We start from the raw sequence: 17,328 nt of genomic DNA, 5'->3' as shown, positions 1-17,328 counted from the left end.
CAGCCCTGTACAACACGCAAACAGCGAAAGTTCAAAGTTCAAGTTCATAGGCAGTAATGGCAGAGACGGTTACATGTTCAGAAGTCACCTTAGATTACAACAGAATTAATGCTTATGGTATTCGTTGCCAAAAATGTAACAGGTGTTTTACATACCAGGGCACAAGCTCAAGCAGTTTATTTGAAAAATTTGGCAAAAGTTCAACACATACCAATGTGGAAATGGGGATAGTTTTTATTGATCAGGCACCAATCATTATCAGCCAGTACTCATCGAGACAGTTCAGCTTGTAGTTCATCTCTTGTTGCCCCAGGTTTATTATGTATGGAAACAGAATAGAGCATGCCCATTGAATTGACAATTATACAGACATCACTTAATGATTAAAACCACTTTTCCAATTTATTTTTTTTTCTTTAGCAGTGGATGCATTTGAGAAAATTGACTCCAACATTGTCAGAGTATCATATGAACTGTCGTTCAGAAAATTACAGTTTCTGTGCTTAGAGCAAGGGGAAGTGTGGAGGTTTGGGACCCAATCATAGGACTACCAGGAAGGGAGGCTTTATTGAACTAAATCATAGGTGCTGCTGAAGCAGGAAATGAATAGTACAAACTAAACTGAAACAGAACAAAGGAAAGACTGACTGGGAAAAACAAACCATGAAGGAAAATCACAAGGAGATTGAACAAACAGAGACAGCAAACACAACTTATATACAATGATCTGGCATTGAACAAAGGAAAACCTGGAGGACTTGTTCTGAGGGAAGGTGATAACAAATAAGTAAAAGGTGTGGCAATCAGAAACTGAAGGCCAGGAGTGAAACAAGAGCGGAAGTAAACTCAACAGAAAGCACAAGGGGGAAAGCTCAACAAAAAATAAAACAGGAAGTAAGGAAACTGATATACAAGATGAAGCTGAGTAGACATAAAGTAAACATAAATGGTATTTTTGCCAATTTACTTGGGCAGCCCACCCAAATATCAACATTATCTATGGCAATCCATTGTCAGGCAGTGTAACTTTACTTTCCAAAATGGTAACAAACGTTGTATATGATCATGGATGGGAGTGAGGCTCAGTACTGTAATTTTGCTAACAGAACATTTCTTAGCAATATTTATACAATTTTCAGACCATTTTAGCAACTTTTTTAAAATAAAGATATAAACCCCTTACCAATATATTACCATGATAATCATAATAATTGTTCACCAAAGTGAATCTAGTAAAAGTACTGGATCAGTAAGCAGCTGGCATCTTAAAAACACCCATTCCAACTGACATACAGACCTCATCTATTTTAAAGGATAATTCCCAATCATTATGGTCTCATCCTTTAGTAATAATTGCTTTTATTGGTTTGGATGTTATGTGCACACAAGAATAGTTCTAATTTACATGAATTTTGTTGTATTTTCTGTGATGTTAGATAGTTCTGCTGTACCTGCTCTCGTCTGCACATGGATGTGCTGTGGACTGTTAGAAAAGCCAGTTCTGAAATAAAAATGGTTGTCTTTGATGTACTCCTGCTGCTTTGTGTTCTCATGATTGAGTAGCTGGTAGAGTGTGTTTAAGGTACATGGAAGTTACACACAACACACAAGAACTACGATGTGTCTGTAGAATCTTTCAAAAGCAGCTTATTGGTTAATCCTGTCTTGCAGCACACACACACACACATAGAAGGTCATCGCAGATGGAAACATTGCCCGCTGTATGGTAGAATGTCGATACTATAATCTGATTGGCCTAGTTGATGGATAGGTGGTTTAGTTGACCTATCACAGTTAACTGAATTATTGCTCCCACATACTCACCTTTCGGTCATTCTGTCTGCCTTCTTTTCCCTCTCTGCCTCTTTAGTCTGTCTCTCTTCCTCGCACTCACTCCTCTCCTCTCGCAGTCTCTCATCTTTTATCTCTCATTTCATTCCCGTCACTAACCAAATTAGTTGTGCCCCTTATGGATTTTGCCCTTTATGGGTCTGTATGAATGGAATGAAAAGAGGAAGGGAAGTGTGTGGTTGTGTGTGTCAGGCTAAGCTGTTCCTACCAGATGTTTTTCTTTGTTTTATTCTTCTGAGCGCCGCACTGTCTGCCTGTCACCGGCAGATACACAGTTTGGGTATGTGTGTCTTTGTGTGTTTGATCGAGAGAGTAATGGAGAGCTTTTGTGAGAGGGAGGACATGCGTGTGTGTGTGCGTTTGTGAAATTAATTACTTTCGCATAGACGACTAATATACAAGGTGTGGTGGATGGTCTGTGGAGCAAATGATGAACGTTAAAAAGAAAAAAGACATGCTACAGATGTCATAAAAAAGAAACCACAGTAAACACACACAGATGGAAAATTAAGCCAGGCGTTAACTGTCTTGCTCTATATAAATTAACTGGATTCTTTTGTGCCAATGGTTGAATGGACTTGCATTGAAATGAGGAGGATAGTCGGAAAAATACTAAAAAAAATAGTTTTAGACAGTTTTCTGACCCACTCAAAAAAAGAAAAATAGTTACCTTAACACTTCTAAGTTTGAGAAAACACTTAAAAATCACACTGTTAAATCTTTAAAAAAGAAGAATCTAAGCCTGAGTTGTCCTTCAATATCTCACACACATGTTGCTTTGATTCGTGAGACATTTTTAATGTGGTGCTTATATAATGTTCTGAAAATCAAAGCTTAAACTTAAACACAACTTGAATACTGAAAAGACAACAGTGGAGGTCTGCGGTTATGTCACATCTGTGATTACAAGAATGATTGACTTCAGTGATCCCAAATAAATCCGTTGTGTGTGTAACTGGCCCAATGGTAGCCCACTCCGCACTGAGAGATTGTTTGTTCAGCTGGTTCCGCTTTAGACATCAGCTTTAACATCTTAAAAGAGCAACTATACATGAGCTTTTACACTTTATCTGTTAAACACTGATTTTCTGATTAAAACACATTTTGATAAAGTAAATTCAGCATTTTAAGAATATAGACTATTTATCTGTTTAGTCTATATGAATGCTTTCATTGCACACAATAATTATACATGCCAGTGCCACCTTTCATTTAAAGCTGTATTTTTTATCTCAAATGATGCATGTCATGTGTGCTGAAAAAAATACTTTTGTACCCCATACGTACTGTACTCTATATTTTATGATTGGCATTTTGACATGCTACCTAAATTTCATCTCCTTTGATCTGTTTGTCAGCTAGTGCAGCTATTTTGGTAAACATGGACACATACAGAGACTGTGTCTCTCAAGTTTCAGGTTCAGCTAATTCTTCCCAGGGGATGAGACTGGAGCCTGGAGAGACCTGGCTGGCTTCTTGTCTCAAACCTCTGGCCTTTTATACATGTGTATCCATGGGAAAACAGTGGGAACAAGAGAAGGATCAGGGACTGAGATGGATGGACAGATTGATAGATGCGACTAAATACAGTATATTTATGCTTCTAAGGTCATGAAATGCTTCTGAATATAGAGGATAATGTGTACGAAGCAATATAACATAAACATTCAGCTCATTTCCTCTATTTAGTTCTAAACTCACTGTAAAAAAAGTAGATATGACATGATTCGGTGGATGATTAATTGTTTACAATTTTACCAAAAGGCCACAATGTCATACGATCCGGCTCTTTCAAAGTCATTTTAGGACATTTCCCAGGACCCTTGGCAGTAGGTCGTCACTATGACAACAATCTCTTCGGAAATCTGTTATAGAAATGCTGCCTGTGTATGTTTGTATGTGCTCATACGTGCATCAGACAGTTGGACAGGAAGAGAGCTGCTCTGATAAATAATCAAAATGCTTTGATTGTGTACATGATTGCAATTAGACAAAAACATGTTCACACAGAAATAATTAGACACACACACATACATATTCACACACAAAACAAAAGCTTCAGAAACCGTAACAGATTATTTTGTTCAGACTGCTAAACTCAGCAGCAGAGCAGCAAGCAGCCACTTTGCTGGTCCTGTGTATTTAATAACTTTGTGATTGTGAAAGCTTTTGTGCATATTGTTTTAGTGTGTTTATTTAACCTTCCTCTAAAGAGGGAACCTTTTTCAAGTTTTGAAACTGTGAATAGGTTAAATAGTTTGTCCACACATGTGAAACTTAGTTATAATACTAAGCAGCAACAATCTCACTTTTTCATTTACTTTGGTTTGTATCTTTCTCTAATGTTGTTTTTTTCCCTTCATACTGTCAAGCAATCTCTCTGCTCTGAAGAATAAACTGACCTGTAATTTTTGTTTCTCTGCAGGAGCGTGTGGAGTATCTGTTCCTCATCATTTTCACGGTGGAGGCGTTTCTGAAGGTAATAGCTTATGGCCTGCTCTTCCATCCCAACGCCTACCTGAGGAATGGCTGGAATCTGCTTGACTTCATCATTGTAGTTGTGGGGTGAGTTAACAGAAACACACATGAGGAATGAAAGTTTGAAACCTCAAATGTTATTTGATGATGCCATGTTATTCTAGTAGAATCTGTTTAGCTTGATAGATTAAACAAAAAATAGCAAGTCCTGCCTAACTGTATGCCTGATTTCAAGTGTGACCTTACACACTTTTAAACATCAACACATCATGGAGCAATATATTTATAGTGACGTGGTCTTATAGCTGTCAACATATGAAAGGACTGCCAAGATAACTGGGAAGGAAGGCTCCTGGGAGCATACCAAAAGGTAGTCGTATTTCATAGAAAATTACAGTTGGATCCCATTTCACATGAACGCCTATATTTTGTGGAGCAAAGGCAGGCTAGCTGTTATGTTTTGTTTTCTACTTGGAAATAGTTTCAGAAATGATGTGAACAAAATTACATTTCATTTAATGTATGTGACCTTACAGTCATGCCTTTATTTACCACTTCCAACATACTGTGAAACTAAGACATCACTTATTCAAGGTCAATAATTTTCAGAGAGAAAATGCTTCTATACAACTATAGAATGCGCTATTTGAAAGAATTGAATTAATAAGTGAAGCGTCCTTTAGTTATTTGTGAATCAGTGTTAAATGCTTCTTTTTTAGGTGGGCTTGTGTGAAGTTGTCAGCATCTTACCTACAGTAGTTTAAAGAATGAACTGCAGAATATGTTGGGTAGCCACCAAGCATGCAGTGAGGCAGACCCACATGGACATTCAAAAAGTGCGACCTAATAGATAACTTTCTGATGCAAATGTGATAAAGTGTAACATCAACTACTTTCGAACATTTGATTGAACCACTGAGAGATTCTTAGGTTTTAGTAGTTTGAGATGTGGCCCTTTTCTAGCTCCCCATTAGAATTCCTTCATGATTCTCCAGACTTAAAGTGCTCCGACTACTGTCTGCTGCAGGTAAGACACTGACTGTTCACAGAAACATCGCACGACCCGGCTTCTAGAAAAACTAAATATCTTTTTAAACCCTCAGTACACTTTGGCCTATGGAGTATGGGTAAAGCTTAAACTGATTAGTTTGTAAGATGCTCATGACAAAGCCCTCCACTGTTTGTCTTTATCTGCAACTCAGCAACATGGCCCATCTGCTAAGCCCTCTCTGCCTTTGGATGTGTGCGTGTATGTGTGTGTGTCTGCATGCCTGCCAGCTGTGCTTTATGTACAGTGTTGTACGGGTAATAGCTCTACAGCCAGTGGACCTGACAGTTACATTAATGCCATAAAAATGGTCTAATTGACCGTGTGTGTGTGCATGTTTGTAAGAAAGAGACAGCAAGAAAGCAGCCATCAGCCTGAAGGAAGTCTCCACCAGCAAACACACGAACACCCTGTGAGAGTCTTGTTCATTGCCAGTCAAGTGTTCACTCACATTAGCCATCACTAACTGAGCATATTTGGATTCACCCCATAAAAACACACAAACACACATCACTGGCTGACAACATGGTGCCAGTGCCCCTGGCATAAACACAACCTTTACCACTCCTATCTATCCTCTCCTTCTTTCTCCATTTCTGTCTCTATCTCTCTGTATTTCAATTGTCACTTTTATTTGGATGCAGCATGATTTAATGTGCAGTATTATCTTTTTGATCGCTGAGAAGAATTGTCTTTTCCTCACAACCCTGCCAAATGGGGGTCTTGGAGGTCAGATAAATGCTGTGGCTTAAAATTCATCAGGTAGACTTGTATTGTTCAGGGACAGTTTGGACGGGTTGCTGCTTGCTGGGCTTGGGCAATTGAACCAGTGGCAATATAATAATTCATGCTTTTTAGGTATCAAAACCCTTTTTTCACAGTTTTTGCCATGTCCTGGTGTGTTCACCAACATAAAAAGGGATCATGAAGAACAAATTTATCTCAATCTTTTTCCTCAAAAGTTTTTCTTGTCCTAGCTCAACTCATCTTTACATAACTTAAGGGGTAACAGATTAGAAAAAGTAAATGCAAGAAAGTTGCCCTTTGAACTTTTTGTCACTTAAATGTTCTCAGAGCTGAAGTGAAAACTGACAGAATTAGTCATTGATAAAGTCATAAAACACAAACTCAGACACTGCTTCCAAGTATCACGCTCAGAGGAAATGTTCTTCATTGACATCATTTTCATCTCTGTTTATGCGTGACTGTGTGCTTATCTTCTGTGTATGTGTGCATCTAACTGCCAGTGCTCCTGTGTGTGTGTATATGCACGTATAGATGAGAAGTGACAAGAGTTCGCTCCCTCAGGAATACTCACCATATGGGTGAAAGACCTTGTACCTGGTGCTGAGCAGCCTCAGAGACACATGCAATCTCAAACACATGTGATCACACAGGTACACATACACATAATACAGGCCATAATGTTGCTGTATATTCAGTATATACTTCTTGATTAATCATGCAAATATTTATGCCTGTCACACAAACACAAACTTAAGAATAAATGCTCCAAAGCGTTAAGAATTTGTTTAGTCATATAGACAATGTAAAATGTCAGTTGATCTGTCATGCTTGGTTTATTCAATCGTCTAACTTTTTTTCTTTTTGTAAAAAGCAGAGATTGGATTTTGAATTTGTCTTGTTGATAACTTAGAATGAACAGTTTTACTGCTGCATTATGTTGAGTAGATTAAACAACATATTGTTTATTATAATCAAAAGTTTGATTTATAGTGAACATCAATTGCTGTGGTATTACCAGTTTATAATAATTCAAAGACAAACTTTTTCACAAGCATCGTGGTGTTGACATTTTGAGTACTAGAGCACCTCACGGCCTCTCTTTTCTTTTTGAACGTGAACAATTAGTACTATCTTTAGCTGTGGATGTACACAGACCACTATGTGGTGCTACACAAAGGATGTAATTATCACTTAAATAAAATGCTGTTGGTGCAGAATTGTAGCTCCTTGACGTGCTCATCATACATATAAAGGCTTGATTCCCACCCAGACACAGAGAGTTAATCAAATCGAGAGGGAGGTAGTGCGAAATGGAGAGGCTGAGAGAGACTGAGCGGGAGAGAGGGCGATATGTTTTGAGAGGCCTTTTCAAGTGGCCATTTCATCTGTGCTAATTGATAATTCTCCATGACTAATGCACCACTGACTGGCCTTTGAGCCACGCTAGCTGGTGATTTCCAAAGGAGCCAGAAAGAAGAAGGACAGGGTGATAAGCTCAGCTGGATGTACATTAATTCTAGTTTGTCAGCCACTTGCTCCGAAGAGATCTCTGTAAATACTAACAAAGGGGACCATAGCTGGCAAAAGGCAACTTATATAAGGGGCAACATTTTATTTTAAATGATATCCCCTTTTTTATGTATTTCAGCTTACTTTGCACAATTGCCCTTCATTAATAAATCTGTGTGGACACATGACAATTACAGATTTATTTGTTGATGATGTGATTTCTATATAAATAGTCATTATATTGCTTTTCTTAAATTACACTGCCTCATATTTAGAAACAGGCCTAATGTTCTCTCAAGTGTTTGTACAACTGCCACATATGTGTGAGATTTTAGAGCTGAACTGCCTGGCTGCAAAAGTAGTCACCTCAAAGTATTTAGTTCCTGTCTCCGTAAAATTCAACTAAACTGTTGTTTTTTTTTAATTATTTGAGCTGCAGTGTTGCTGTAGTCCTGCTCAATTTTTTGTCTTGTATTGTATTTGTATTGTACAAAAATGACAGTTTTTGACAAGTGTATGTTGTAGTGACTCAGTTGATCATTTAGAGAGAAGTAAAGGTGTACTTGGAAAGTCAAAACTTTACAATACCAAAAAAAAAAAAAAATTATTTAAACAATGCTACTAAATTTTAGCAATTGTGTTGCAATGTGATCCATCTTTTGTCTTTTGTGTAGAGTTTTTTGCAGTCAGTACAAACTCTATTGATTAAAGAATCCTTTTTTTTTCCAAAGCTGATGCAGATATTGTGAAAATGTTGAGGTTTTATGCACGTTTCAAATGCAAGAAATTTGTTCATATTCATATTTCTCAGAAACAAACCAATTGTTCAGAGATTGGACCTGATTATTTATTTTTTATTTTTTTTATTTATTATCTTTTAAGATTTTAATCGGCGTAAATTAGACAAACTATAAGATCAAGAAATATAGAAGGCTGAAACTCACTGATTCTAATGAAATTCTGGTGGTGCAAACTAACATTTCAATAATACTGTGTTTTCATTAGTGTCAAAGTACACACAGAATGAAGGCAATTATAGTCAATCTCACAGATGTGTGCATAAGTCATTTCACAAAGGGTTGAACCTCATTACAAGCCTATTGGACAGCCAAAAAAAGGGTGGAGATTTGCATAACATGTATCCACATAACATACTTTTAGTGCCATCAGAGACAAAGAAAAGTTTAAAAAAAAATTTTTTTAAAAAGATCCTAAAATGTGGTACTTCATGAGGATATGACTGACCATGCCATATATTAATAAAAATGATCATTAATAAGTGGAAGGTCAACAGCATAAGATAAAAAAAAAATCCATCCACTCTCAGACTAGCAGAATGTAGAGTTAAAAAAGTGTAACATAAGCATCACAGCGAAGCAGTGATGATGGCACTACATCTGGAGGAAGGTGTGATTTTAATTTTTTTTCTTTTTTTTTTTTTTTCCATTCCCCAAGACCACAAGCACATTTCAACAAACACACAACATGTGTGCCACTGCAGTTAATGAGGGCTTTGATAAAGTACTTTCTACCAGAACGTGGATGTATAAAGAACTTGGTGTCTGATGAGTTAGAGCAATGCGCACAGTTGACACAGTGGGGGAAAAAAACAGAAGGTTAGTTTCTATTGAGTTTTCTATCAAGTCATGTTGTGAGTAGGAATTTGATTTGTTATACTCAGATTAATAGAGAAACAATTTCCTTAAAATTACATCTGTTTTTGTCACAATCTAGTTTGAACCCCAATATACTCACCTACAGCAAACTACTCATTCCTGTAAGCGAAACATAAAAAAATGTGAATTAAAAGCCATGATGAAGAGACAGCAGTGTCGAAACGTTAGTCTGTTATTGAAAATAGCACAATAATCAGTAACTGCTGGTAGAAATGTACATATATCTGATTCTAAAAACGATAAGATTTTACTGTAACCATTTTCCACAACCAGTTTCCACAAGATTTGAGAGCCTTGTGAATGAAATTTACTCCCATTTAGACATCCATCGCAGATGCCTGACTCATAGCGAGTGCTCTGAATCATGCCGTTTTTTAACATCTAACTGAGAAAATATTATAGACCTCCCTTTATGCTTGTGGGCACTTTCATGCTGACACAGAAAGGGCATTCCCCTTTAACAGCTCTTCCCTTTGACAGATTTCAGAACGGTCATTCCCAACCTTACTGCTACATTATTGGATAACATACAATGTACATACTAAATGTACCAGAAATAATACAGCAGAAACAGAATATTTGATTAGACTTTACTTCATATTAGATGTTTGTTAAATTTAATCTGTTGTTAGCACACACACATACACTTACAAAAACAAGTTAACACATGCATTGTTAAAAACTCATTTTAGATGGTTCTGCTCACAACAAACATTGTAGTCTTCTGGTTAGCTATTTGTCAAATCATTAAAACCAGATGTGTGTCTTTATCGATGAAAGATAGAGTGGACAGATAAAACACTGTTCCGGGGCGAACTAATGAAACTGCTTTATTTTCTACTTTTGAGTTCTCAAACACATTTTGAAACAGGGCAGATGTCTTCAACACTCCCTTTTAAAATTGTGGTCTAGAAATAAATCTGCAACCTGGTTGTGTTTTAAAGACTGTGATGAAGATAATGTAAAAGGCTCAGTTTAATGCTGACAAAACATACAAATTCTCTCCGATTTTCTCTTGCATGTGGAAATTTGAGGTCATTGTGATAGTGATGCTTATTGAGGTAAGCTCTTTCTGTCTGACAGGTTATTCAGTGCGATTTTGGAGCAGGCCACAAAGGGGGACGGGGCCACTCCTATCGGAGGTAAGGCGGCGGGCTTCGATGTCAAGGCTCTGAGGGCATTCAGAGTACTCAGACCCCTAAGACTGGTCTCTGGAGTACCAAGTAAGTACTGCGAGGTGTTTAAAAAAAAACATAAAAGATGCTCTTGGGATCAGGTGCGAATGGTTATTGGGTGTGGTGGGAGAGGAAATGAACCACATATTGGACCTGATATTAGTGCTTGATGCCAAACACCATGCTCTGTGGCACAAATTGTACACCCACTCAGTCCTCGTCTTGTTTTCAAAATTCAGACAGTATGTGCGGTGGATGAGTTGTCTGTCAGTTTGTCGGTCCCTGACCACAGAAATCAATAATCCAAACTGCCAGATGACACAAAGGGAACAGTTATTATGGATGAAAGAGGTGCAAGTGTTTATCTGTGTGCTGGGTGTTGTGTGTATGTGCACAACCAGAACTCTGTCATTTGATATGCAATGAGTATGTGCTGCAGTACACAGTTTGAGGTCCTGAGTCCTCTTCAACATCCCATGGCTGTGTATTCAATTTGTGTCATGGCAGCTCATCAGTAGCGTACTTGCTGACTGCTTTCAGAGATGCTTATGTAAAACTTATAAAAATAATTGTGTGTATAAAAACTGTAATGAACCTTTTTCGTCAAGGTATGCAGTTTGGGGGGGTGGTGTTATTACGTGTTACTTCATTATATTTAAAGGTTTAATGGTCAAACACAGCACAAATAGCATTACATACATATTATATATACAGTATATTTGTTACAGCTCCATAAATAGCATTCAACAAAAGGATGATGCCTTAGTTCTTCACACTCTGATTCCGCATTTTGTCTTAGATTTTGTTCTATTATTAATTAGACAGTATATGATGTCATGAGCTGTTGTTCATCTAATGTTGCATTTACCTTATTTAAAACTTGCTGAAGACCAATTTATCTTTTGCTGTGCTGATATGCAAAAACCTTAGAATTTAAAGGGTGATCACTGTCTTTTCACATGTCTGTAAGTATGTAACATCATTATAATCTTAGAAATTTTATGTGTGCCTCAGGTTTACAGGTTGTGTTGAACTCTATAATCAAAGCCATGGTTCCTCTCCTCCATATTGCCCTGCTGGTCCTCTTCGTCATCATCATCTATGCCATCATCGGACTGGAACTCTTCATGGGCAAGATGCACAAGACCTGTGTTTACAACCATACACGTACGTACACGCCTCGAAACAGAGTAGGAAAGACATAGACACTGACATTTTCCATCGATGCATGGATTTAAAAACCAACATGCATGACCAGACACATACAGTGGCATACTTCAGTTCACTGCTCAAAAAGCAAGCTTCAGTAAGCAGAAGCATCAAGTCTACAAATAGACAAAGAGAATATTACAGCCTTTTCAGTTCAACTATCAAGGTGAGCATCGCTGTACTGCCACTGTGCTTTTGTTGTTAGGATAGCACCAAAAGTTTCACTGAGTTATGCATGACTTTTAAATCTGCAGTAAGACCTCATCCATCAGAAAAAACAAGGCAGGAAGAAAACAGATACTGTAAACTTTAAATAGTTAAATGATTAATTATTTACACCATTATGTGTTGTTTGTAGGTATAAGTGATTTTAACAATTATGGAAACAGCAGCTGCCATAAATGATTAAATAATTGAAACAGTTTTCAGGAAGAGCATCAGGTACAAATGGACTTGATTATGTTGGTGTTATTGGTCCCATGAGAGGCATTAACTGTGCAGAGTCTAAGTGGTAGTAGAATAATATCCTATACATCACCCTAGAAAGCTTATTTTGTATAATTAGTTTAACACTTTTTCACCCAGATTTCCTTATAGCTGCTTGTTCAGTGTATCCATTTAACCTGGTCCAGAGATAGTTTTTGTCTTTCATATAAATTGCTCCTCAGACTCTCTCCTTCTCTGTCGCAGCAATGGCTGAAATGTTTCAAAATTGTAGTTTAGTTTAACCACAACAAAAATATTCAAAAAGTTGTCAGAAAACTGACAAAAGTTCAAGCACAGACAAAGGCCATTTTCATATTTCTGCGCTGATGAACAATACGATGTATATATTCGTTATGTCCCAGGCCACAATGCAGAGGAAAAACCAGCGCCGTGTGCACCTGATGGTGCTTATGGTCGACACTGTACACAGAATGGAACACTGTGTCAGATGGGGTGGGAGGGCCCAAATGACGGCATCACCAACTTTGACAACTTTGCCTTTGCCATGTTAACGGTGTTCCAGTGTATAACCATGGAGGGCTGGACAGACGTGCTGTACTGGGTGAGTCGGACACCACAACTGTGTTTTTTTGTTTGTTTTTTTTGTTTGTTTTTTTTGTTTGTTTTTTGTGTGTGTGTGTGACTACAGGACAGCTTTATATTCCACTCTATTGTATCTGTGACAGTAAGTTCTTTTTAGAAAAGTGCAATAAAGCAAAAATGCAGAAGACCTCTCGCAGAAAGAAAGGGATGCACACAGAGATGATTTAGAAGTTGAAACAAACACTTGCATGCACACACATAAAAGCTGGATTATGAATATGTCAAAGTTGGGTCTATGTGGCTGCATGGGGCTTGCTTTAACTCGGCCAGACTTTAGCATGACTGTTACAAATTATAATAGTCACAGGAAGCTGCCGGATAGACCATCACCATTTGGAAGCACTCGTATGGTACAAATAAGTGCTCTTGCCTTAAATTTAAAAATTAGGTATATTTTTCTTTTATGTGAGATCTAACATTAAAATGTTCATATTGCACAGTATGTGAATGTATGAGTGTGCGGTTATTTGTGTCTGTGCACATGTATACACATGGAGCAGATAGCTTGCTAGCTCTACACCCCTTCTGCTGCTTTTCTGTCATCTTTAATCTCAGTTACACACACACAAACACTTCTTTTTGTTAATAGGACATAATGTATCTCAGAAGTTTGACACGTACGTTTCCATTGCTTTTGTTGTCACAAATTTTCATGATCTAAAGACAAATATCCAATATTCAAACATAGCAAATGACAACATTATGTCTTGCTTTGCTATTTCAGTGTACGATAACACCCCTTTTCATTTAACTGACAGAACTGAAAATGTTCTGCTTTATGTTCATTCTTTATTCTTTCTTTAAAGATTGAACATTTGAATTTACATAGAGGCTAACAATAGAGCATTTCTGTTATGAATAAATACATCAGCCCCCTGATCTGTTCCTAATAAGTCAGTATCAATTATGTATCTAAATGCATGTGAAGAGGTTTTAACTGCAAGGAGAAGTCCAGAAGGAAATCATCTGTCTAAATATGCTTTCAACCATTTCAAGAGAAGTCTTCTTTAAGGCACTGTATGCCTATTTAAACACAGAAGAAAGAGCTAAACTTATCATTACACCAAGCTCAAGCAGCAAATTACCGTAGTAGTGTTTTAACTGTAGAGGGCCTGTTCTACAAAGTCGGAAAAAAGGGGTTACTCACATAGTTAATCCATACAGTGCTGCCGTTCTTGCTATGCCAGGTTTATCTACTGCTTTTCTTAACATGCACACTCTTTTCTTATTTTCTGTCTTTCAACTTCTTTTTTTCCCTTCTCACTTCTCCCTCTATCTTTTTTTAACATTTTCATCTAATTTCTTCTACATTTCCACCACCTTACCCTTTACCTGGCCTGTTAATCCCCTAATTTTCTCCGTCCCATCTTTCCTCTGCCTCTTCTCTCTCGCAGATGCAGGATGCTATGGGCTATGAGCTGCCATGGGTCTATTTTGTCTCTCTTGTCATCTTCGGCTCTTTTTTCGTTCTCAACCTCGTTCTGGGAGTGTTGAGCGGGTAAGAGCTAATGCTGTTGTCATGTGTACATATGTGTGTTATGTGTGATGGGGCTGTACCTACTGTTTGTGTGATTGTGTGATGTGAAAGTGACTGTGTATCAAGACTCTCCCTTCCCTTGAACAACAGCAAAGTGCAAATTATAGAAATAATCCACTTTTACAATGAATGTGATGATGTTATTATTATTAGCATTATTATTATTGTTGTTGTTCTTTGTTTAACTTTGAAGTTTAATGCAAATGCATTGATAAAATGCATAAATATCTTTTCCTGAACATAACTAACTCTGTATCAAATGATGGTCTAAGGAAGTTCAACCACAGTTTACTATCAAGATTCAGCCAAGCCAACCATACCAACCTTCCCAGTCCATTGTCCTCTCAGGAAAGGCAAACTGACAATCACTGAACTGAACAAAATCTTCTGGTCTCTCTCCTTTCCCTTTCCCTCAATCAGTCCTTTGTCACAAGCCTGGAGACACAAACATGCACTCACAATCCCATTCACACTCATACACCCAGACATAGCAATGATAGACCCTGTGTCTATCTGTTATTTTCATGTCAGGTTGCCACATGGGGCCACGTCCTGTCATAACCTGTATGTGATGGACATGTGGACACACACATGTCCCTGAGGCTTGCTTGAGTCTCTTCTTTCCAGGAAGTTTAATTACAAACACAGTGAACTTTTTTATGATCTCAGCTTTAAGTAACAGCGTTATTCACCAACCTGAACATAGAGGTCATTATATGTCTATTTTGCCTACTTTTTTGTCTCTTAATAGTTCGAATTCACTCATTGATGTTTGTGTATGTTAGTGTTAAGGCTTGCGGTTTGTGTGTCTTAGTGTTTTTTGTTTCAGTAAGTGCCAGCTGGGTCCTTTTTTATCCAGCTCAGCCAAGTCGCATTGTTTTAGTACATGCACCTCCCGGTCTGTAGGTACACACAGGGGTATAAATAATTCACCCCTCAGGCCAGCCGTTGAGGTGGAACGCTAAAAATCTTGCACAACAGGGAAAACAAAGTAAGTAGAAAAATAATTCCTTTGACACCAGAGTGGAGTCTGGAGGAAACGTGGCATTAAAGAAATGGAAATTATGGGATGAAAGACTGTACTAAGTTTGGCACTGTATTTATTTATTTTTATCCATAAAACCATTAAGAGTTTCCAGGTGTCCCACATAAAAATAAAAATAGTCTTCATCATTAAAAATAGCATGATAATCATAACAACTAAGATGATGATACTAATAATAATATGATAATAAGTTACAAAAAGATTTATCTAAGATTAAAATTTCTGAATCAAATTAAGTATGACATTGACACTAATTTGATTAAATATAAACTAAGCCATTCATGTTTTTATCCCTAAATGAAATTACTTTGAAAGCATAAAGTCATGGAGAGATAACTTTTTGTCATGAGGGCTATAATTATTTCCAGTCCTTGGGAGTCTTGCTGCACAGTCTGTTCCTGTGTATAACTAAAATGCTTTTTTCCCCCCACAGTGCTTAATCCTGAAAAATGATTATGTGAGTGCCAGTAAAGGGAATCACAGTGCTTTTAAACTTATAACTCTCTTTTTACAGAGACACACTTGCTCAGTTTTGCAACCTTAATGATAAACTCTGAGGGGCTGTTTTGAATATCATGTGGGCCTTTCCTATTCTTATCACATTTTTTTTAAATAAAGCTTGTCATCTAAATCAACCAATACAGCTTTTTCTTATCTTCCATATCTATTTTGAGTTCTTCTGTGTCACATACTATGAAGGGACTACATGAAGACATATGAAGCCATCTTTTTGGAATATTCACAGGATCTAATTCCCTCCATCGCTCCCTTCCTCCCTCCCATTTCTCCTTCATTCACTATTTACTCCATCCTCACTTTTACCATCTCTACTTGCTGCACCTTTTTTCCATGATCTTTACCACCTTTTATCCTTTCTTTTTTTTCCTCCCGTGGTCCCTCTCTTCTATTCCTCCATCTCATAGGTGAATGATGCAGTAGGTTACAGTTGGCCCTGGGTGTATTTTGTCACCTTAATCATCATCGGATCCTTCTTTGTGCTTAACTTGGTTCTGGGGGTGTTGAGCGGGTAAGGGCAGGGTCAAAAATAATTTCAGACTAATTTTTCTTTCTTGCCTTGCTATTGTTCTTGGAAGGTCATGCTCCTGGTTTCCTTTTCTTTCCTCTTTCTTGCTTGTGCTGCTGAAAGAAAGATAAAAAAAAAATGTGTTGCTGTGCAGAACAATTTGGTGATATCTTTTTTGCCTTACATCTTGGAGGTCTTTCAAGTGAGCAATGTAAACTTCCTATAGATTTTAGCTGACTGTAGTGGAATCACTAGAGCATCTGGCTCCCAGACCATTGAGACCTTTGTGGCATTGTCACTCTCTAGCTACACCATGAACTTGAAAAGCTCTGATTTTAGCAATGATATCATGGCACAAAATTCTTGTCATCCAACTTAATTCAAAGGAATTGGTATGTACATTTGGAAAATAAGGAAACAACTCAAATCTGCTTGCAGACTGCTGAAAAGGACTCTGACAAATCATTACCACATAAAAACATTAAGAAATGTCCTGAATCTAAACAGTATAGAAATTGTTACTTTTTTTCTTTTTATATAAAGTTCAGTGAAAAAGCACAACTGTTTCTTTCGCTCCAGTGTATCTTCTTCTGGCTCTTATGGTTCCATCCCATGCTGTGATGTCCTTTTCAGGGCACAGGTATAGGTCAGAGAAATATCTCACCCCTGACTGACTGACTGACCCAAATCTGACTTGATACACTTGAAGATGTGGCAGCATCATTGTGGGAGAAAGTAATGGAGGTCTATCTGGTCCAAACAGCTTGGGGGAGTTTGGCTGACTGACTCTTTGTCTGACTTCTGACTAATGATGCTGTCAGCACACTACACAGCCTGACCTTTTACCAACTGGTTTCTCCTCGGTGTGTATGTGGGTCTCAGACTGGCATAATAACTAATGGCTAAACAGGAACAGGGAGAGCAATAGATGTGGGGACAC

General features: G+C 37.7%; 1 protein-coding gene across 10 annotated transcripts in view; it reads left to right on the top strand.

The window, feature by feature from the left end:
* The window catches only part of cacna1c (calcium channel, voltage-dependent, L type, alpha 1C subunit), a 175,531-nt gene that overhangs the window by 98,500 nt on the left and 59,703 nt on the right, over positions 1-17,328 (top strand). For 9 of the 10 annotated variants that reach the window (XM_072377671.1, XM_072377667.1, XM_072377669.1 and 6 more), the window contains exons 4-8: positions 4,277-4,416; positions 10,393-10,532; positions 11,499-11,651; positions 12,542-12,741; positions 14,177-14,280. In XM_072377671.1, coding sequence (XP_072233772.1) covers positions 4,277-4,416; positions 10,393-10,532; positions 11,499-11,651; positions 12,542-12,741; positions 14,177-14,280 — 737 coding nt within the window. Of the gene's footprint in view, positions 1-4,276; positions 4,417-10,392; positions 10,533-11,498; positions 11,652-12,541; positions 12,742-14,176; positions 14,281-16,287; positions 16,392-17,328 lie in introns of all 10 variants that reach the window. The other variant, XM_072377674.1, reaches the window with a different exon arrangement.

Source organism: Leuresthes tenuis, unplaced genomic scaffold, assembly GCF_036924035.1.
Source record: "Leuresthes tenuis unplaced genomic scaffold, fLeuTen1.0.hap1 SCAF_23, whole genome shotgun sequence".
Lineage (NCBI taxonomy): Eukaryota > Metazoa > Chordata > Actinopteri > Atheriniformes > Atherinopsidae > Leuresthes > Leuresthes tenuis.
Note: the sequence above shows the minus strand (reverse complement) of the source record. Positions and strands in the feature narration are given on the sequence as shown.